This window comes from Palaemon carinicauda, chromosome 2 (genome assembly GCF_036898095.1).
Source record: "Palaemon carinicauda isolate YSFRI2023 chromosome 2, ASM3689809v2, whole genome shotgun sequence".
Classification (NCBI taxonomy): Eukaryota; Metazoa; Arthropoda; class Malacostraca; order Decapoda; family Palaemonidae; genus Palaemon; species Palaemon carinicauda.
Window position 1 is genome coordinate 130527552 of NC_090726.1, and position 22609 is coordinate 130550160.

Below are 22609 nucleotides of genomic sequence, written 5' to 3' on the forward strand. Positions count from 1 at the left end.
ATTCTTCCTAATAGTAGCTTGTACAGTGCTCACGAGAGCATAAAGTCATTCCTCTTAATAGCAGCACGTACAGTGCTCACCATCTCCCTCTTGAACGGAATTTGTAATACAAACTTGCTCAGGGCTGAGAGGTTGATGACTGGTCCCCTACCTCCATTCAACTGCAAAAGCCTGGAGATCCGTCACATGTGAGCTACAGCATGCTTGTCCAGCATCTTTTTACTGTCCATTCCTTTGCTCCGTAATAATGCTACCTTGCACTCACCCTCAATCATAGCAGTGGAAGGAGGGTACTCCCTTTCATAGCATCCTCTGGTTCCTCTTCTGATCCTTCACCTAAGCTGTCTATAATGGGGTGAAAAGACCTGAATGAAACAGCAAATCTTCGGGAGGAAGAAGCCACTGGGGTATTGGATCTAGATCTGGAGGACATAATGCCTTCTTCAGTGGAGTCAATGCTTTGGTCTTGAATACCCAGACTTCTTTTAAGTGATGGCTCAGTAGATAAGAGACACTTGATTTGCCTTCGCCACTTTTTCACTATTCCTTCTATTTTTGGGAGAGAGAGCCAAGTTCTTTCTGATCAAGCCTTTTTCTTAATGCCAGTGCCTCATAAATCTTGCTGCTACTGAATATCAAAAATTTTAAGTAATTTTTATTTTTCCTAACATACTTACCGAGAACTACTTTCTATAGGAGTCACTGGTGATCTCCTCTCTATCGACCAGAGTTTTGCGTATGTTACCCCCCACTCCGCTCTCTAAGTAGACCTACCCCCGGCATCAAGGAATGTGCCCCAAGGGTAGGATCAAGGTAGGTCGCTGCTTGGCTGGGTCAGCTTCATCATTAAGTTCTATTGAATTAGCACAATGCTAGCAAGGGAAGAGAGGCACTCGGGGAAGGAAGGGAGGGCCATTACCCGAAAGTAGTTCTCGGTAAGTATGTTAGGAAAAATAAAAATTACTTAAAATTTTTGATTTGTTCCAACACGAATACTTACCTCGAACTACTTTCTATAGGAGACTTGCACTTTAGGAGGCGGGAGTGCTATTCTGACCCCCTGACCCGGCCGTGGAGGCCAAGAGGCCTATGGATAACGGGACCTACTAGAAAGCGGAAGCGAGGGTAACTACACAAAAATTCACGTTAGTGTCTAAGTACTCAACCTTTGAAAAAACTTCTTTTGACTTTCCTTCCAGAAGCGTAGTCGTGAAGAATGTGTTATTTGATGGGAACAGTCGGTATTCCCCGAAGAGGCAAGTAAGCAACTGGGTAGGAGGTAGGAACCCGCACTTGTGCCTACCGGTCGCTAGTCTTGAACGCGCCTGGGGTTTTTACCGTTACACCGCTTGGAGGGCGGAGATGACTGTTCCAATGGAGAACCCGTCCAAGGATTTTCTTGAGTAGTCCTTGAGGTAGTGGGCAGTAAAGGTTGACTGGTTCGACCAAGTACCTGCTCGCAGGATCTGCCCCACTGCCATGTTTTTCTCAAAGGCTAAGGAGGTGCTCAGGCCCCTGATGTCATGAGGCCGGGGAGTGCCTGGCACTGCCATGCCATCTTCCTTGTAGGTTCTGGCGATAACTTGTCTCAACCAGAAGGAGATGGTGTTTTTGGAAACTTGTTTCTTATTAATACCTGTGGAAACGAAGAGGCTCTTGATGCCTGGTCGGAGATGCGCTGTCCTTTCCAGGTATTTCCTAATTTTTCGCACTGGGCACAATTTCAAGTCTTCTGCATTGCCTGTCTTAGGGATGGCAGGAATTGAGAAACCCTCAAACTTCGGGTCCCAGACTGCAGGGTTCTGAGTCTTGGCCACAAAAGAAGGCACGAACTTGAAGGATACTTCTTTCCACCCCTTTGAATGAGAAACGTCGTATGACAGACCATGGATCTCTCCCACTCTCTTAGTGGACGCCAAGGCCAGCAAGAAGACGGCCTTGAGGGTGAGATCTTTGTCTACGATATCCTTCAAGGGTTCAAAGGGGGGACGACACAGCATTTTCAGGACCTTGGCTAAGTCCCACTGGGGCACCCTACTCGCCTGAGGGGGGCAAGACTGCTCGAAACTCTTGACAAGCATCGCTATGTGTCTCGAGGCCCCCAGGTCGATGCCCTTCAGGAGGAAGACTTGGCCTAAGGCGGCTCGAACTCCTTTTATGGCTGGAATTGACATTCCTACCTTGTCCCTAAGAAACACCAGAAAATCTGCTATGTCTGGGACAGAGGCCTTAAGAGGTCTAATGTGCCTCTCAGAGCACCACTTCGTGAAGGAGGCCCATTTTGCCTGGTATACCGCGGATGACGACTTTCTCAGGTATAGAGACATTCTCTTAGCCGTGGAGGGAGAATATCCTTCCTTCTTCAGGAGCCGCTCGATAGTCTCCAGGCGTGAAGACGAAGGGAGAGTGGGTTGTCGTGGAGCTTGAGAAAGTGAGGCTGGTGCAGAAGGTCTGACCTGGCGGGTAGAGGCCACGGCAGTTGACTCGCTAGGTCTTTTAGGTCCGCGAACCACTCTCTCTCCGGCCACCAGGGCGCTACCAAAGTCATCTTTAGGTTTCGGGCGATCCTTACTCTGTTGAGCACCTGTCTTATCAACGTGAAAGGGGGAAAAGCGTACACATCCAGATCGTCCCATTTGTGCTGAAAGGCGTCTTCTAAGGCTGCTTTCGGGTCTGGTACTGGGGAGCAATAGACTGGGAGTTGGGCGTTGAGTTTTGTTGCAAAGAGGTCCATCACCGGGGAACCCCAGCGCTGAATGATGAGCCTGGCTACTTCTGGGAGAAGGGACCATTCTGTCCCTACTATCTGGCCCATTCTGCTGAGGCCGTCGGCCAGAACGTTTTTCTTCCCGGGAATGAACCTTGCTAACAACACCACGTGATTTTCTTCTGCCCAATTTAGAATCTCTATGGTGAGATCACACAACTCTCTCGATTTCAAGCCTCCGTTTCTTTATGTATGCTACTACCGTGGCGTTGTCGCACATCAACGCCACGGTGTTTCCCTTTAGCAGACTTGCAAAGTGTAAGCACACCTTCTGGACTGCTTTCAACTCCAGGATATTGATGTGGAGTTGCTTTTCCCCTTCCAACCAGGTACCTCGTGCAGTTTCGTCGAGGAGATGGGCTCCCCATCCTTGGTTGGAGGCGTCTGTGAACAGAAGTAATTCTGGAGGGCCGGTCCCGAAGGGCATCCCCTTGAGGGAGTTCGACTGGCAGTGCCACCATTCCAGGGAGGGTCTCGTGTTTGGAAGGACTGGAATTAGCACTTGTTGTGAGTCCGTCTGGCACCAGAGGTTCTTGAGATTCCATTGGATGGATCTGAGCCTTACCCTCCCTTGGGGAACTAGTTTCTCCAATGAGACCAGGTGGCCTATCAGCCTCTGCCAGTCTTTCGCTCTCCTGGGGTGTTCTGACAGGAACGGCTGAATGATGTGCCTGAGGTTCCTTATCCTGTCCTCCGAAGGGAAAACTTTTCCCTGAATGGTGTCCAATGTCATCCCCAAGTAGTTCATTCTGGTGGACGGGGATAGATTTGACTTCTTCGGGTTGATTACAATCCCCAGATCTCTGCAAAACTGGAGGAGACTTCTCCCTTGTTCCTCCAAGAGGGCCTTTGAGGCGGAAAGGAGCAACCAGTCGTCCAGGTATCTGATAAGGCGGATGCCTCGTTCGTGAGCCCACACTGAGACAGTCGTGAAGACTCTCGTGAACACCTGGGGCGCTGTTGACAGACCGAAGCAAAGAGTCCTGAATTGCAGGATCTGGGAACCCCACTTCACCCGGAGGAACTTCCGACTCGAGGGGTGGGTTGGAATTTGGAAGTATGCGTCCTTGAGGTCGACGGTCATCATAAAATCTTTCTCCCTCAAGGACAGCAGGACTGACTTCGGAGTGTCCATTTTGAAGTCCGTCTTCTTGACGAACTTGTTGAGAGATGACAGATCTATAACCGGTCTCCACCCCCCCCGTCGCTTTCTCCACCAGGAACAGGCGACTGTAGAAACCTGGCCCTGGGAGAAGAACTTCTTCCATGGCGCCCTTCTCTAACATGGAGGATACCTCCTCTTGAAGGGCGGTCCTCTTTAACGGGTCCTTGGGAGCTAGCCATTCTGTCCGCTTGGCCGGAATAAGAGGGGGTGGTTCCGTCAGGAACGGAAGTCTGTAGCCCTCCTTTAGAACGGACACTGTCTAAGGCTCTGCCCCTTGAGCCTTCCATGCTTGCCAATGTTGTCTGAGGCATCCCCCAACCCGAGGCTTGGGCGGGGATAGGGGGCCTCCCACTCTATCTTCTTCTAGAGGGGCGGCCTGATCTGCCTCTCCTAGAGGCGGAGTAACCCGACCTGAAGGAGCTTGAGGGCGCTGCAGCTCCCCTGCGGGAGGGCTGAGGCGTTGTGGACCAGGAGGAAGAGGGGGCCTCTCTCATCGTAGTGCTGGAAGAGACTTGGGGCGTCGCGGCGCTATCCGAGACGGACCTCTTGTAGGGCGGTCTCCTAGAAGTCGTCGGTCTGGGGACGTTGGCCTCCTTCTTTTTCGAGACCTTTTCCATTATGGCTTCTAGTTCCTTCAGAGGAAACAGAGACTCTCCCCACAGGGGCAGGCTGCGAATGGCTCGCGCCTCCCTGTCTGGTACCTTCCGAGACACCTTCGTTAACACATTGTCTCGCTTACGGAGAACCCAGTTGGCTGTTAGGGCGAGAGACTGATAGGTCAGAAACTTCAGGGTTTTACCCCCAGAGGTAATGAGGTCCCTCAGTAGGCCTTGCTGATCAGGGTCCTCGGGGTCGAAGGAGGCTTGAACACCCACCAACGTGGAAGCCCACCAGTCCAGCCAAGAGGAGACGTTGACTAAGTCTCGCGACATTTCCTCCATCATGGAGGCTTCTGCTGGCGAGAAACAGACTGGGGCCGAAGAGGCTCTATCATCTGAGACGCCTTGACTCAGGATGTCTACGGCCGACTCCACTTTACAAGGACCTGGGCGACGTCCTGCAGGCACATAGACTTTCCCTTGGGTTTTGAGGCCCTGGAGCAATTTCGAGGCACTCTGGGTTTTGGGGGCCTCGGCATTGCTGGCCACTACTTTGTCGATGTACTCTTGCCCTAGAACTAGATCTCGGGCTAGAGGGAGTGCTAGGGATGTCTTAGGTTGGGAAGGAGTTTGCATGATCCTCAGCAGGCTTGACCTCCAGGAATCTCCATCCGTAGCCGCAGGTTCTGCTATTTCGTGGTGCCTTCTGATAAGGCTAACCACTCTCCTATAGGCGGAGTCCTCCGTCGGGGAGCCCTCCCCTCCGTGAGCCGAGGTCTCGGCCTGGGGTGGGGGAGCCGGTTTACCGGGCACGCCGACTGGACGCCTAGCCCTTGGGGCCAGGGGCGCCGTCCTGCCGAGGTACTGGACCTCATCTGCGGGTATGTCCGCACCAGGGGCTCAGGATAATGCAGGCACCGCTGGTTCAGCGGGGACTCTCGTACGCCCTAAGGCTCTGGGTGCTGAGGACGCGGTTCCCGTGGGCTGACCCGACAGCGGGAACTGTTCCTTCCGACCCGAAGGCCGCACCAGCTGGGCTGGTTCGGCCAGGCTGCCTGACAAGAAGCGCGTTTCCCCCCGCTGGGCGGGGTGAACCGGAGGCCTCGAGGACTTATGCTTTCTCGAGAGGTCTTTCCTGCGAGCCAGGTCGCGAGGGTCAAGGCTGTGCTTGGAGGACGGCAGCCTTGGCGATCGCTCACTGGACCGGCGGTCTGGGGAACGAAGCACCTTCAATTCCCGCGAAGATACGTAGATCCAGGCGCCACCGGGAGATACACTTCTCCTATACTTACGGCCCGGGGAGCGGGAGCGCTTTCTGCTATACCGAGAGCGCGACCTCGAACGGGAACGCTCGCTCCTGGACCCCTCCCTCCGACGGCGGTGTTTCACCCTGACCTCTTCCTCTGACGAGGAATAGACGTCCGATGAGCCCGACGACACTGTGTTCACCGCGTGTCGGCTGGTAGCGGGGACTGCGGGGGACTTCTTCGGGCGTTGAATGCCAGAGGTCGAGGGCTGGAGGAAGTCATCGGGGACTTCCGTGGGGAGGGTTGGGAACGACTCAAACCGTTCCATGCCCGGGAGCCAGGGTCACATCCATCCTTAGGGGTGACCTACCCGGCGTCTTCGGGAGCCTCCAACCGAAGGCATCGTTACCCGAAGGTCGAATTTTCCTCTGGTTGTCTCCCCCTAACGACAAACCAGAAGCACAGGCCCACGAGGGCGGCGGTGATACTGAGACCGCGTTACTACCCCACAAGGGGTCATCGGAGGAAGCGTGCTCCCCGAGCACAAGGGCCGACTCTCCGGACGCACTACTGGGTCCTTCACTAGCCCTAGAGGGGCCCGCCATTGGCACTGCACTTACACTGGGCTCCTGGGAAAGGACGCCTTGTTCACCCACAACACTAGACTTACCTCGTCCCCTACTCTGTGTAGGGGACGGTGAAACCGAGGCCCCGTCGGACCGCTCACTGGGTGATGGTATCGGCGAGGAAACACTAATTTTCCTGGGGGAACGTTTCGCTGATTTCCTCTTTTTGGTACCGTAGCGTACCCACTGTATATTGCTCCAGTCTACACACTCGGGGCACGTATCTGCTGACGAACAAACCTTTCCCCTACAGGAGGAACAAAGGGAGTGAGGATCCACTTCCGGCTTGGAGAGGAATTGCTCCACACGATTTCCCGGCTCTAGGCCCAGGACAACGGCGAATTTGCTCCATAATGCACACAACGCACAACACAAGCACTAAGGGAATCAATGAAAACACTGGGTAAGCACACGGTTGAAAGGTGAACGCACAGGAACACTTGGGAAAAGCACACTGGAAAACGCAAGTTGCCACGCTGGGAACACGTGGGACACTAGAACGCACACAAAGGATCGTCAGAGAACGAGAGCGAGGTGTGAACGCCTCGCGACCAGAAAACTTAATGATGAAGCTGACCCAGCCAAGCAGCGACCTACCTTGATCCTACCCTCGGGGCACATTCCTTGATGCCGGGGGTAGGTCTACTTAGAGAGCGGAGTGGGGGGTAACATACGCAAAACTCTGGTCGATAGAGAGGAGATCACCAGTGACTCCTATAGAAAGTAGTTCGAGGTAAGTATTCGTGTTGGAACAAACCTTTTTTTTTGAGAACATAGTTGGTTCAATAGTTCGCTGATTGGTGGGCTAGAAAGGCAACTACCTTTGCTCCCGACGGAACAACTTCCAGAAATTTCTTCTTGTTCTCAGGATTTGATAGATCCTGAGAAGTGATGTAAACAACCATTCCTGACCACGTCTAAACAGGAGGTCGCTTGGAGGCATGTCATTGCAGCAGTCCAGGATCAGATGAGCGTGAGCTAACTGGAGAGTGTGCACGCATAGAAGACTGGGTACCAACAAGTGAGCTAGCATGCACTCAAATAAATGAGTGTTCCGGATCAGCAGGGAGCTCTCCAACAAGGAGGCAGGCGTTATGTCTCTCAAAGATTGGAAGATCTCGCTTGTCCTCTGCAATGTAAGTTTTTTTCAAAGATGCATTTAGTAGGAGGTAAGCGTATGCTTTCTTATTGGAGAGGTTAATCCCCTGAGAGAACTGTGAACATGATTTTTCTCCTCTTTGCTTTTACAAGGCGGGTACCAAGAGACACCATTACAGAAGACTAGGTCGAATGAATTGGGCTGGGTGGAGAGGAAGGTCAGAGGCATTTCCTTTCTCTTAGTCAATGATGTCATTGGTGAATCCCTATTTGGTGACGATGGTGCTGCAGAGGGCGAGGATCAACGATTGACTGCACCTTCTGGAGTCTGGTGATAGACTAATGGGGTCACGTCAATAGCTTCCTCTGCAGGGACGGAAAGAGAAGATAGGGCCACATAGGAAGTTTCTCTGTCCAAGAAATGCCGTAATGAAGGTCCGAATGCCCTTAAAATGCTGTCCATAGCTGTGTCGCTATCTGAAAGTGTCATGTCGGACTCACTTCGAATTGAAGGGTGAGGACTACCCGTTTCTCTAGACTGGGGGAAGCAAATAGGGACCTCTCACTCGGGGATTCTCCTAAAGGCAGGTCTGAGCTGTCATCCTTTTAATCAGCCTACCAGAGAGAGCACACTGAGAAGGTTTGCAAGCTCAAGGGCCAGAGAAAGTTGAGAGGTCTAGAAAATTTAGCTTTGAGGAAGACCCTGAAGGAGAACCTCACATTGACTCTTTGTCGTACTCCAGCCACTGGGAGGATGGCCACTTTACAGGGGGATGATTGCATGCAATCTGACTAATCAGGACCTCTGCAAGAAGGGCACAAAGAATGGGGATCCACGGAACTATTACTCATGAAAGTGCTGCACCTGCAACCTGATGCATCTGAGCAGGACAGCATGCCCACACATGGTTTCTCCATTATAACAATCACAATTCAATTTGTAAAGATAAAAGAAATGTATAAATTTAGGAAAGTTTGTTTAACCTGGAGTAGTATGTACGTACCACTCGGTAGCTGAAGTCAAATTGGCTACTCAGTGAATTCGCTGGGGGGAGGGGCTTCCCCGCCAGAAGCCAATAACTATGAACACCTTATAAATTTTAACAGCACAACTTCCACCTTCAATGAAATCCTACTCCCACCAAAGGACAAAGGTTTGTATTTTTTTTAGAAACGAAAAAATTATTCTGATTTCAATGACCAGTCACTATTTGCCCCTGTAGAAAAAATACACTAATTATCAATGAAACCTTTTTTCTTGGACTAAAAAATGCATTCTGTACCACGACTGTACAAGCTCTATCCACTAAACTAAAGTCAAGATATCAACATTCTTTGCTAGCTATGAACTATTAAAACCTAATAGACAAGTCCAGATTACTAGACCTTCAACCTGTTATTTCATAAACAAAAGATATTGAGCCAACACATTTACAAAAGTATTGCAGCAACAGCCAAATATTGAAAGTAAGTGTCCAAATCCAAGCCAATGAAGTACACGAGTCAACACTTCAAATTCTTTATACAATATTTCCTAACAGGATTTCATAATTCTAGTTAAACAACAGTACTGTACATTATTCAGCCTTACATGGTCTCATCTTGCCACATGAATTTAACAGGCAATACTCATGCTCAAAGGCAACACCTACAAATAATGAGAACAGAACAAAATCAAAGATGACAAGTGCCAAGCAGTGGTAATTAAAGAGATACATACAAACATAAGTCACTGCATCCTACCTGAAGCACATATTGTGTCAATGTACAAAGAAACCTTTTTAACACAGAAATGTATCCACTGCATATCATCTGTGCAGAAAGTGTTATTTAGCGCTATCAAGCAACTCCTAAGAAAATTATATTCTGATCTCTCCCAATCCTAATCATTTGTTACCAGTCAAAAGTCCAATCTAGGCTAAAATTCCACAAACAACGTCTACCAACAGACTGACAAATTAACACCCTAAAACAGTTTCCTTCAGGGAGGTAAAAAAAAACAAAAAAAAAACAAAAACAGAATAAAGTAAATATATAGTATTCAATCAAAAACATACAGAGCAAAACTAAAAGGTGCATGTCAAAACCAAATTACATCAAAAAATATGCACCAAAGAAAAGAAAGCTAAAGGGTACAGTACATACAACAAATATTAAAATCTAATGTACTCATTACAGATACCTTATCAATAACACCAATTAATAAGTTACAATAGGAATATAAAATAATGTATTGTACTAAATACACTTTTTTTTCCTCTTATGCCATGAAATTTTTATAAAGTACTGTATTTGTGAAATGTGCAAGGGTAAAGTTATATCAGTGGACTCTGACATCTGAGCTTTTGTAGCTTGTCTGATGTTAACTTCAGTTAATATAATGCTTTAATTCCCAGCAAAACCATAATTCACTATAAGAAATAGACGAGTACTATCTACTGTACTTTGAAAATTTTCTCTATGACTAACGAGGAACTGAGAATAACAACTTACAAATGGATCAACTAAAACGTGAACACCATTTACTTTTTTGAGATCATTATTTACTTTTGGAATACTAATTGTGGATTACTGAGCATGCATTGTTTGCATTTGCTTTTGGCAGCTATGACTTTTGAATGACGTAATCATTGGCTGCCTTTTTTAAACCAATTAAGAGCTTTCAAATATTAAAAGTTAATTTCCAGGGCGATGTTTTACAAGAGCCATATTTTGCCGTCCACTTTAGATTCAATATGACTACAGTCAGAAGACACGTTCCAAAGAGGAGTTCAACCTATATTGAAATTTAGTGTGAATTAATCTACGTATTTCGGTAATTGCTTGCGTTGAAACCACTTTGTTTTGCACTATAACTATTGTTGTTCATCTAAAGGTTATAAATATCCTCAAGTAGACCCACTTGATTGGTATGAACAGCTCATCCCTGTGCGACTTGCCAGAACACGGGAGCAATGAGATATTTGTTTGTGAACGAAGCGAAGCATGGCGGAGCAACAATTATTTGAGGAATGTGATATAAATTATAGGTATTTGAGATACTTTAATACAGCACAACCATGTACTGTCTGTAAATGCACAGAAGCAGCGAGATATTTATTTGTGAGCAAAGCGAGCCACAGCAGAGCTAAACCAAACCATCTGAGGGGCAAAAGAAACATGGTAATTATAATACTTAACTTCATGGCACTTATATGAACCATATATTTTTCTTGCTGGTTATCTTGTTTGTTATGCATTTCTAATCATTGCTAATGTTGCAAATTCCTTGATTTTAGTGTTCCCCCCACACTAAAATTCCAGTTTCCCACTGGGATCCCCCATATTTTTTCTATATAGGAGTATTAGAAAACTAATGACGACAATTGTTTCCCCGCTACATTCATGGTCAAATATGGATAAAACACAAGATGGTGGAGGAAAAAAATAATGGTTGATGTACTTGGATGAAAATTAATGTATCATATATTTACCACAGTTTCATAATCTTCAAAACCTTATACGCCGTTTTCATTAAAAATTGACATAAAATGGGTGGTTTTCAGGTTAGGAAAATATAAAGTTTGTCATGGGTTCACCACTGCTCTATCCATAGAATTACCATAGGTATTGGTATGGCAGAGCCAATATTCACAATATGCAGGCCTGGGTTTTCCAAAGCGGCCTATAGGCTTTAGGGTCACTAGTTGTAAGAAAGTAACTCGTTTTAGTCCTACGTCTGGATTACCAACCTAGTCGGTAATTTATATCGCCAAATAATTTATTATTAACAAGCGAGACATCCTTATGACTGATAAAAACAGTAAAGTATGCGACAATAATAATAACGAAAAGTAACATTCAAGAATGCAACAGCCGAAGAAACGAAACCAGAGGTCAATAAACCTACCTGGAAATAATATCCATCAATTGTTGGATCTTTAATTAACGCACACACTACACACACTGGAATAGCATAGGGATATCCGTCCAGGTTTGTTTAACATTAGGCGATTCAAGGCAAAAGAAAAAACTTATGTAGCGAGATATCACCTTTGTCAATAAGGGTCATTTTGCAAACTTTTCAAAACTCGAACCCAACAGAAGTTCGGGATTTGCCTTATTTTGAAACTGTCAAGCAATAAATCACGTTAAGAAGTAAACTATTAATTTCATTGTCCATTAAATGACACTATTATGACACAAGAAACACCATAATGTGAGTAGAATATAATAATGTGAACATCGTTCCCGCAAGATGATGTTACCTCTTGGCAAACAAACAAACTAACATGACCCGACCCGACACACCTCCTCATTTAATTTCTCTTTCCGTTTAATGCCTTATTTACCGCTTCATCCTCAATTCCTTTATTACCTGCTAGTTTGTTAATGTGAGACGGTCCCGTTGGAGTGTTGCATACACGCTGCACGCCCTTAATCTACACCCGAAAGTAATTTTTTTGCTACGAGCAGACATGCAGCTCTACCAGGCTGCCATGTTGGGTTCCCGGATGTCCAATTGTCCATAACAATGTTCCAACATTTTACTGTCTTAAATATGGTGCTAATTATTACAATAATAAAATAATAGTTCACAATAACTATTAAATTTTTTGCGCAAGTATAATTTTTTATTGCATTGAAATTGTTTTTGTGTGGTTATATTTATTTTTAACATTTTAAAAGAGTTACGCTTTGGCCTGTAAGTTTACGGTCTTGCAAAGTTTACAGTTATTTAGGGAATAAACGAAACCTGTGAAACTTTCTCAGATTGTTACGCTCAGTTCTCACGCTTCTGCAAATCTTCGCATTTTTTTAAGCAATTTTGTCGCTGTATTGCTTTACTTCATTTCCAGGACAACATTTATGACCTTAAGATAATGATTTATAATAAGTTATGATTTAGCTTCGTATTGTCAAGTTTTACGTAGCAAAAAAATCAGTTAAATGAGTAAAATAAAAGTTGGCGGCAGTGTGGTGCTGAGTAGGGCCACGGTGCCAAAAGTTCACACAAGCCTTCTTGATGAAGTCCCACTGTTGTTTTGGTTATTGGATACGCACTTCCGTCTCCATAGTCTGCATTTTCGCAACTTGGTTGGCCTCTTTATTCCCTTTATGATTCCATCTATAATATTTTGCTTTCTAATAAAGTCTTTAAAAGAACTTTCACCATCAACCATCTCTGGTCTAAACTATTCGTACTGAACTTTTCCGCACCTGAGCAGCACAACGTAAAAAAAGAAAGAAAAAATAGTTATTCATATTCTTATCTTGACATGTTATTTTCACCAGTACGGTACACGACCCTAAAATACCTGCCTGAGCAGTATGTGATGTATGTTCAGCGATATAACGTGGATATTGTATTTCTTGACTGCCTTGATGATACAATCTCATCGTGTTTCCCCACGTTTTTATTTTCTCTTATTCGTTACCAAACGAAGCTTTTAAACATTTTAACGTTATGTATTTAATAGATTTGCGTCTCATTAACATTTTGATAAAATGACCACTCGAAGGTTAACAACGTTCATACATCACGCCTGTCGCTAAAATAGACATGCTAGAGATGGGCTATTAATGCAACCATCGCAAAAATAAACCTGCAAAGCAATTGTGAGATAAGGGTGTCATGAAAACGGACGACCATGAATTACTATCACCTAGGCTATGCTTATTATTCTTCACACACATATGCACATACGTATGCACAAGTAAGCACATTCATACAAATACAAACACACAGGTGAAAGAGTAGATTGCTTGGCATTCTGCACCAATGTATGAAACTCTTTGGATTTACTTCAGATAGTTGTGTCTTTAAACAAGTGGATTGTTAGCTTAGAATTGAAAAACAGGGTGAAATAAACAAAAATTAGTTCGTGATTAACACTGAATTGATGCAGTTATCTAACTATTACCAACTTAAAAAAAAAATTTCATTGACTATTTTGATCCAATGTTTTGCTTGGCTTCATCAAAGCATCTCATCTGGTGATTAGTGTTGGCTGTCTTTACAGTAATTGACATTTCATCGACAATTAACGAGTGTTCAACAGCACAGTCGACTAATTATATGTAATGATGATAATAAGAATGACATAACATAAACAATATGTGTGTGGCCTATTTTGTCATTTGCAACTATCACCCCCAAATAATGTTTATTCGGTACTGGCTTTAAATGAATCCTCTCTCTAGGAGGAAGACTTGTCCATTATTCCAGTGAAAACAAATATGCTCCATATTGTAATGGATTTGCTGTCTGGTATTCAGTGTGAAATGTTAAGAGGAGCACAAAGCAACCGTGAGAATTTCAAATTTGTTTAAGTTGGAAAAGAAATATACTAATTAGATTTGCACCACAGTAAATAATGGAAGAATATACGTAATTGTTAATACAGTTGTCATTACCAAATGAATTATGGTTTGTAATTATAGATTACATGTAATCAAATAACGGAAAGAATCCAAAATCCAACTTAAAGAATTATTGACTCCCATTGAAGGAAGATAAGCAACCTTCCATCTGCAGCTAATCCGCCGAGTGAAAAAGGTCGGTCGATTGCCCAACTACTTCGCAAGCGGCGTGGCACTTGGGTCTCTTGCCAGCTAACCTTTGGCTGCAGAGAGGAAGAAGGAAAAAAGGGAGGCCAAAGAAATACTAGATCCGCCATGAGATGATACGTCATGTGCCTGTCAAGGGAACATTCTAGAGCGGAAGTCGTGTCACGAAAATACCAATAAAAAGTGTTGAGAGAGAGAGAGAGAGAGAGAGAGAGAGAGAGAGAGAGAGAGAGAGAGAGAGAGAGAGAGAGAGAGAGAGAGAGAGAGAGAGAGAATGTTGACCACTATTATGAACTTTGCAAACAAGTAATCGTATCTCTTCATGATAAGATTTTCTTAATGAAGACTGCGATGGGTGGGGCAACCGAACGCCCATATTGGCCCCTGACCTGCAGGGAACAAAGAGGTCAGGGAATAAAGAAATCGTAGGGTTTCGCCCCGTAGAAAGATACCTGGTTCTTGGCGAATACAAAATTCTAAATTCAAAGAACACGAAAGCAAAAAGATAATTCTAAAGTTTGGCAAAGTAAGGCAAATTGCAGTCATAAAATGTGTTATCCAGAAAGTCGCTCACTGATTATACATCATGAAAAAGAAATGTGAGAATTAGTAGCCCAACGAGCGTTACCAGGTGAGCTCAAGGATCAAATAATATGCTCTTAATTCAATCATTGGAAATAAAGCGACGAAATATCTCCTGTATAAGAGTAATATTCCATGTAGGAAAGGATGAGGTTAACCTGATTTAGTTTTTAATGAGATTGAAGAAAAGATTTTGATATCAGAGCAAAGCCTTTTCTAGAAGAAAATTTTGTCATTTGAACCGTACCATATCTCCCAGACAGGTAAAAGCCAAGTGAAGAACCAAAATGTTGATATAGGTGAAGAAAATACATTTTCATGGGACTGAAATTAACGGAGAGATAAAAAAAATAGTAGAAGCTGTCTTTTATTTGTTGAGTTTGTTAAACTTATTTGAAAATCATTTTAGAATGTGGATGGACAGCAGATGAAACGTGAGATGCAATTGAAAAAGATGTGGAGAAGATTAAGTAATCTGGCGAAGCAGTTGTAGACGAGAGAATATCTTTGATAGAAGGAAAAATAGTCGGAGAACAGAGCTCTAACATACGCAACAAGAAAAGGTAGGCTAAATGATAAGAGTGTTTGCCATAACACAAAAACTAAACAATTACATAAAAATAAAAAGGTAAAAAGGATTTGATTCGAATTAATTTAGCTAAAAAAAATATATTCCAGCTACTGTTGAAATGGAGCAGAGATATTATCAAGAGCAATGGTAAAATTATTTCTCTCGTCCTTCAAAGAGTATTACTAAACATTAGAAAGCAATAAAATAAAGACCAATAGAATCTATTTAGCGGAAGTAATCCAATTGGAGATACTGCAAATGGTTCCAAGGTATTTGAGGAAGTGAGGGTTGAGTAAACTTCCAAATATTCATCCATATCAGAAAGGAAAGCAACTGTGTATCAATTGGAAGAATTTGACAAGTCACCTTTCACAAGAGGATGGTGAGCTAAGAGGAAGGGTACTTGTCAACTCTAAGAATTGACAAATAAATTAGATGAAATAAACAGCAACACGATCAAGGTTATCAACTTCCTTAAAAAGTCGTATATTAGTAATGCTACGCCTTCAAGCAATCACGAACTCTTGAATTTATCGGGTAGAAAATGTTGGCGAGAGCATCGAATTAGCGGTTGGTAGAATAGGAATCACTGAAAAAGGACTGAGAAATGGCAGGCTATGGACTGGTCTTTCTATCAGTCCAGAATACAGGAGAAAATTTCTATTTATTCTTGTGTAAGATTTTAACGGCAGAGTATCGAGGATTTTTATGAGTACGGATCCAGATCAGGATTTCAAATTCTCTCATAGTTGGGATAATATCTTTCAAGTAAGCAAGCATATCAATTCCTATTGAAAAGTTAGGTTTAATTCCTGTGCTAGCTCCATCTACCAAGCAGAGTAGTTCAACCAAGGAATAAAAGATGACGAAACTCTACTTCAACAACTAAGGTATAAGACTTCATCAACATAAGATGCTAAAAGATTGGAACAAAAACAAAAACGTGAGTTGGCTAAAGGCATGTAAATATTACAGCAAGCACAACACCACCTCAGAAACGATATCAGGCGTAAAGCCAATAGTGAGAGAGATCACTTTTACAGTTTTGATAAGGAAGGGGAATATTGGGGAGGTAGAAACAAAGAGGTTTACGATGGGAGGATTGGAGGACAGACTATGCACGTCAATTATTATTGTTGCTCAACTTGCTCTTAATGAGAATACAGTCATGAGGCACTGGACATGAATAGCCTGTTTACACAGAATAGAAGACCACAGGGGGGGGGGGAAGAAGACAGTAATGGAAATTAAATTGGATTAATGTATCTACAATTGACAACAAATTGTCTGAAAATATATAGTTCATAAAACAATAATGAATATAACTGAGTATACTTAGTTGACATTCGATGGCAGAAAGTCAAATTAAATTTGTGAACTTAATGGAAAAAATGACTGTGGAAGGCTATGATACAGAGGCTATGCCACAGGCTATAGTTTGAAAACATTGGTTATATGGTCATAACACTGGTATATTATTATCATTATTAATATTATTATTGTTATTATTATTATTATTTTACTAGCTAAGCTACATCCATTGTTGGAAAAGCAGGATGTTATCGGCCCAAGGGTTCCAACAGAGAAAAATAGTCCAGTGAGGAAAGGAAACAAATAGACTGCATGAGGAGTATTAACAATTAAAAAAGAACATTTTGAAAGAAGTTCCAACATTAAAATAGATCTTTCATGAATAAAAATAGATCCAATGGTCTTGAGTGTACTATAGTACAACTTTCCAAGTTCTTAAAACCTCGCTACAGTATAACCTACCCAACTGTCTCCAACCTCTCACTACCTACCGTTAGAAGGAAAGCCATACAAAGATTCTTTATTTCTCTCAAAGCTGGATATCGACGGCCATAATGCCTCACCTCACAACATAAAAGAAAAAAAAATGAGAGGAAGTGATATATGAGAGAAATTTGAGGCACATTCACTAAGAAAAACTGCGCATATAGAACAATCTAGAAAAAGTCAGACTGTACTGGCCAGTCTAAGAGGAATTTTACGAGAATCTCAATGGGTTGTGTTTACTTTGGACTCCTGAAAAAGGAACATTGATGACTTAAGAATCAAATCATATACTATTTAAAAAAAAGCTTTCATGAAAGATAATATACTATTTCATAAAAGCTTTCATGAAAGATAATATACTATTTAAAAAAATTCTTTCATGAATGATAATATACTATTCATAAAAAAGCTTTCATGAAAGATAATATACTATTTCATAAAAGCTTTCATGAAAGATAATATACTATTTAAAAAAAATCTTTAATGAAAGATAATATACCATTCATAAAAAAGCTTTCATGAAAGATAATATACTATTTTAAAAAAGCTTTCATGAAAGATAATATACAATTCATAAAAAAGCTTTCATGAAAGATAACATACTATTTTAAAAAAGCTTTCATGAAAGACAATATACCCTTCATAAAAAAGCTTTCATGAAAGATAACATACTATTTCAAAAAAGCTTTCATGAAAGATAATATACTATTCATAAAAAAAGCTTTCATGAAAGATAATATACTATTAAAAAAATCTTTCATGAAAGATAATATACTATTTAAAAAAATCTTTCATGAATGATAATATACTATTCATAAAAAAGCTTTCATGAAAGATAATATACTATTCATAAAAAAGCTTTCATGAAAGATAATATACTATTCTAAAAAAAAAAAGCTTTCATGAAAGATAATATACTATTCATAAAAAAGCTTTCATGAAAGATAATATACTATTTTAAAAAAAAAAACTTTCATGAAAGATAATATACTATTTTAAAAAAAGCTTTCATGAAAGATAATATACTATTTTAAAAAAGCTTTCATGAAATATAATATACTATTCTAAAAAAAAATTCATGAAAGATAATATACAATTTTAAAAAAGCTTTCATGAAAGATAATATACTATTCATAAAAAAGCTTTCATGAAAGATAATATAATATTTCATAAAAGCTTTCATGAAAGATAATATACTATTTAAAAAAAAATCTTTAATGAAAGATAATATACCATTCATAAAAAAGCTTTCATGAAAGATAATATACTATTCTAAAAAAGCTTTCATGAAAGATAATATACTATTTTAAAAAAGCTTTCATGAAAGATAATATACCATTCATAAAAAAGCTTTCATGAAAGATAACATACTATTTTAAAAAAGCTTTCATGAAAGATAATATACCATTCATAAAAAAAGCTTTCATGAAAGATAACATACTATTTCAAAAAAGCTTTCATGAAAGATAATATACTATTCTAAAAAAAGCTTTCATGAAAGATAACATACTATTTCAAAAAAGCTTTCATGAAAGATAATATACTATTCTAAAAAAAGCTTTCATGAAAGATAACATACTATTTAAAAAAAATCTTTCATGAATGATAATATACTATTTAAAAAAAAAGCTTTCATGAAAGATAATATACTATTTAAAAAAAAATCTTTCATGAATGATAATATACTATTCTAAAAAAAGCTTTCATGAAAGATAATATACTATTTTAAAAAAAATCTTTCATGAATGATAATATACTATTTAAAAAAAATCTTTCATGAAAGATAATATACTATTTAAAAAAAAAATCTTTCATGAATGATAATATACTATTCTAAAAAAAAAGCTTTCATGAAAGATAATATACTATTCATAAAAAAGCTTTCATGAAAGATAATATACTATTTTAAAAAAAGCTTTCATGAAAGATAATATACTATTTTAAAAAAAAGCTTTCATGAAAGATAATATACTATTTTAAAAAAGCTTTCATGAAAGATAATATACTATTCTAAAAAAAGCTTTCATGAAAGATAATATACTATTCTAAAAAAGCTTTCATGAAAGATAATATACTATTTTAAAAAAAGCTTTCATGAAAAATGATATACTATTCTAAAAAAAAGCTTTCATGAAAGATAATACACTATTCTAAAAAAAAACTTTCATGAAAGATAATATACTATTTTACAAAAATCTTTCATGAATGATAATATACCATTCATAAAAAAGCTTTCATGGAAGATAATATACTATTCTAAAAAAGCTTTCATGAAAGATAATATACTATTTTAAAAAAGCTTTCATGAAAGATAATATACTATTTTAAAAAAAGCTTTCATGAAAGATAATATACTATTTTAAAGAAGCTTTCATGAAAGATAATATACTATTCTAAAAAAAGCTTTCATGAAAGATAATATACTATTCTAAAAAAGCTTTCATGAAAGATAATATACTATTTTAAAAAAAGCTTTCATGAAAGATGATATACTATTCTAAAAAAAGCTTTCATGAAAGATAATATACTATTCTAAAAAAAGCTTTCATGAAAGATAATATACTATTCTAAAAAAGCTTTCATGAAAGATAATATACTATTTTAAAAAAAGCTTTCATGAAAGATGATATACTATTCTAAAAAAAGCTTTCATGAAAGATGATATACTATTCTAAAAAATCTTTCATGAAAGATAATATACTATACTAAAAAAATGCTTTCATGAAAGATGATATACTATTCTAAAAAAAAGCTTTCATGAAAGATAACACACTATTCTAAAAAAAGCTTTCATGAAGGATAATATACTATTCTAAAAAAGCTTTCATGAAATATAATATACTATTTTAAAAATAAACTTTCATGAAAGATAATATACTATTTTAAAAAAAGCTTTCATGAAAGATAATATACTATTTTAAAAAAAGCTTTCATGAAAGATAATATACTATTTTAAAAAAAGCTTTCATGAAATATAATATACTATTTTAAAAATAAACTTTCATGAAAGATAATATACTATTTTAAAAAAAGCTTTCATGAAATATAATATACTATTTTAAGAATAAACTTTCATGAAAGATAATATACTATTTTAAAAAAAGCTTTCATGAAATATAATATACTATTTTAAAAAAAAAACTTTCATGAAAGATAATATACTATTCATAAAAAAACTTTCATGAATGATAATATATTATTCTAAAAAAGCTTTCATGAAAGATAATATACTATTCTAAAAAAAGCTTTCATGAAAAATGATATACTATTCTAAAAAAGTTTTCATGAAAGATAATATACTATTCTAAAAAAAGCTTTCATGAAAGATAATATACTATTTTAAAAAAATCTTTCATGAATGATAATATACTATTCTAAAAAAGCTTTCATGAAAGATGATATACTATTTTAAAAAAAAAGCTTTCATGAAAGATAACATACTATTCTAAAAAATAGCTTTCATGAAAGATGATATACTATTTTAAAAAAAGCTTTCATGAAATATATACTATTTAAAAAAAAACTTTCATGAAAGATAATATACTATTCTAAAAAAAGCTTTCATGAAAGATAATATACTATTTTAAAAAAAGCTTTCATGAAAGATAATATACTATTCTAAAAAAAAGCTTTCATGAAAGATAACATACTATTCTAAAAAAAGCTTTCATGAAAGATAATATACTATTCTAAAAAAAAGCTTTTATGAAAGATAATATACTATTCTAAAAAAAGCTTTCATGAAAGATAATATACTATTCTAAAAAAAGCTTTCATGAAAGATAATATACTATTTTAAAAAAAAGCTTTCATGAAATATAATATACTATTAAAAAAAAAAGCTTTCATGAAAGATAATATACTATTTTAAAAAAAGCTTTCATGAAATATAATATACTATTTAAAAAAAAACTTTCATGAAAGATAATATACTATTCTAAAAAAAGCTTTCATGAAAGATAACATACTATTCTAAAAAAAGCTTTCATGAAAGATAATATACTATTCTAAAAAAAAGCTTTCATGAAAGATTATATACTATTCTAAAAAAAGCTTTCATGAAAGATAACATACTATTTTAAAAAAAGCTTTCATGAAAGAGAATATACTATTCTAAAAAAAGCTTTCATGAAAGATAACATACTATTTTAAAAAAAGCTTTCATGAAAGATAATATACTATTTTAAAAAAAGCTTTCATAAAAGATAATATACTATTTTAAAAAAAGTTTTCATGAAAGATAATATACTATTCTAAAAAAAGCTTTCATGAAAGATAATATACTATTCTAAAAAAAGCTTTTATGAAAGATAATATACTATTCTAAAAAAAGCTTTCATGAAAGATAATATACTATTCTAAAAAAAAGCTTTCATGAAAGATAACATACTATTCTAAAAAAGCTTTCATGAAAGAGAATATACTATTTTAAAAAAAGCTTTCATGAAAGATAATATACTATTTTAAAAAAAGCTTTCATAAAAGATAATATACTATTTTGAAAAAAGTTTTCATGAAAGATAATATACTATTCTAAAAAAAAGCTTTCATGAAAGATAATATACTATTCTAAAAAAAGCTTTTATGAAAGATAATATACTATTCTAAAAAAAGCTTGCATGAAAGATAATATACTATTCTAAAAAAAGCTTTCATGAAAGATAATATACTATTCTAAAAAAAGCTTTCATGAAAGATAACACACTATTCTAAAAAAAGTTTTCATGAAAGATAATATACTATTCTAAAAAAAAGCTTTCATGAAAGATAATATACTATTTTGAAAAAAGCTTTCATAAAAGATAATATACTATTCTATAAAAAGCTTTCATGAAAGATTATATACTATTCTAAAAAGGCTTTCATGAAAGGTAATGTACTATTTCAAAAAAAGCTTTCATAAAAGATAATATACTATTCTAAAAAGCTTTCATGAAAGATAATATACTATTCTAAAAAGGCTTTCATGAAAGATAATATAATATTTAAAAAAAAGCTTTCATGAAAGATAATATACTATTCTAAAAAGGCTTTCATGAAAGATAATATACTATTCTAAAAAGGCTTTCATGAAAGATAATATAATATTTAAAAAAAAGCTTTCATGAAAGATAATATACTATTCTAAAAAAGCTTTCATGAAAGATATGATTGATAGTGAGCTGTTTTCACTAAGAATGTACTCCACATAAAATTTATTTTGCATCCTATTCTTTTATTATCCAACAGGGATTGACTCAAGAAGGCATCTCTCCCTCAGGTTCTCAGTAAGGATATTTTCTAATGATGTTGCTAGGCCCACGTACAATTTTTATCTTAAATGAAATAACAATATATATTGTTTAAGTGCCACGCCTCAAATTTCATGTATAGACCATCGGAAATGCAATGGGCTTTTAATAAAGCCTGCTGATTTTCCCATCCCAACTTGGGTCGACCCTGGCACCTCTTAGCCGATAAATATGCCAACTGATCACATCACGAGTCTAATTCTAGTAGCAACTGGTAAGACCTCTTCAATCAGCTATCCGGTTACGTTGTATGGAAGAATGCGACATAGATCATAGTTTGAAGGATTTGAAAAGCCTCTCGTAAGTAAACTTCTTAG

The 22609-nt window shown here is 38.3% G+C and overlaps 1 protein-coding gene across 2 annotated transcripts in view; it reads right to left on the reverse strand.

Moving 5' to 3' along the window:
• LOC137627023 (uncharacterized) overlaps nucleotides 1–12019 on the reverse strand; it is a 65754-nt gene extending 53735 nt beyond the window's left edge. The window contains exon 1 of one of the 2 annotated variants that reach the window (XM_068358008.1): nucleotides 11392–11847. In XM_068358008.1, the coding sequence (XP_068214109.1) occupies nucleotides 11392–11408 (17 nt within the window). In that variant the 5' untranslated portion in view covers nucleotides 11409–11847. The other variant, XM_068358015.1, reaches the window with a different exon arrangement.
• Between the last annotated feature and the right edge of the window lie 10590 nt (nucleotides 12020–22609).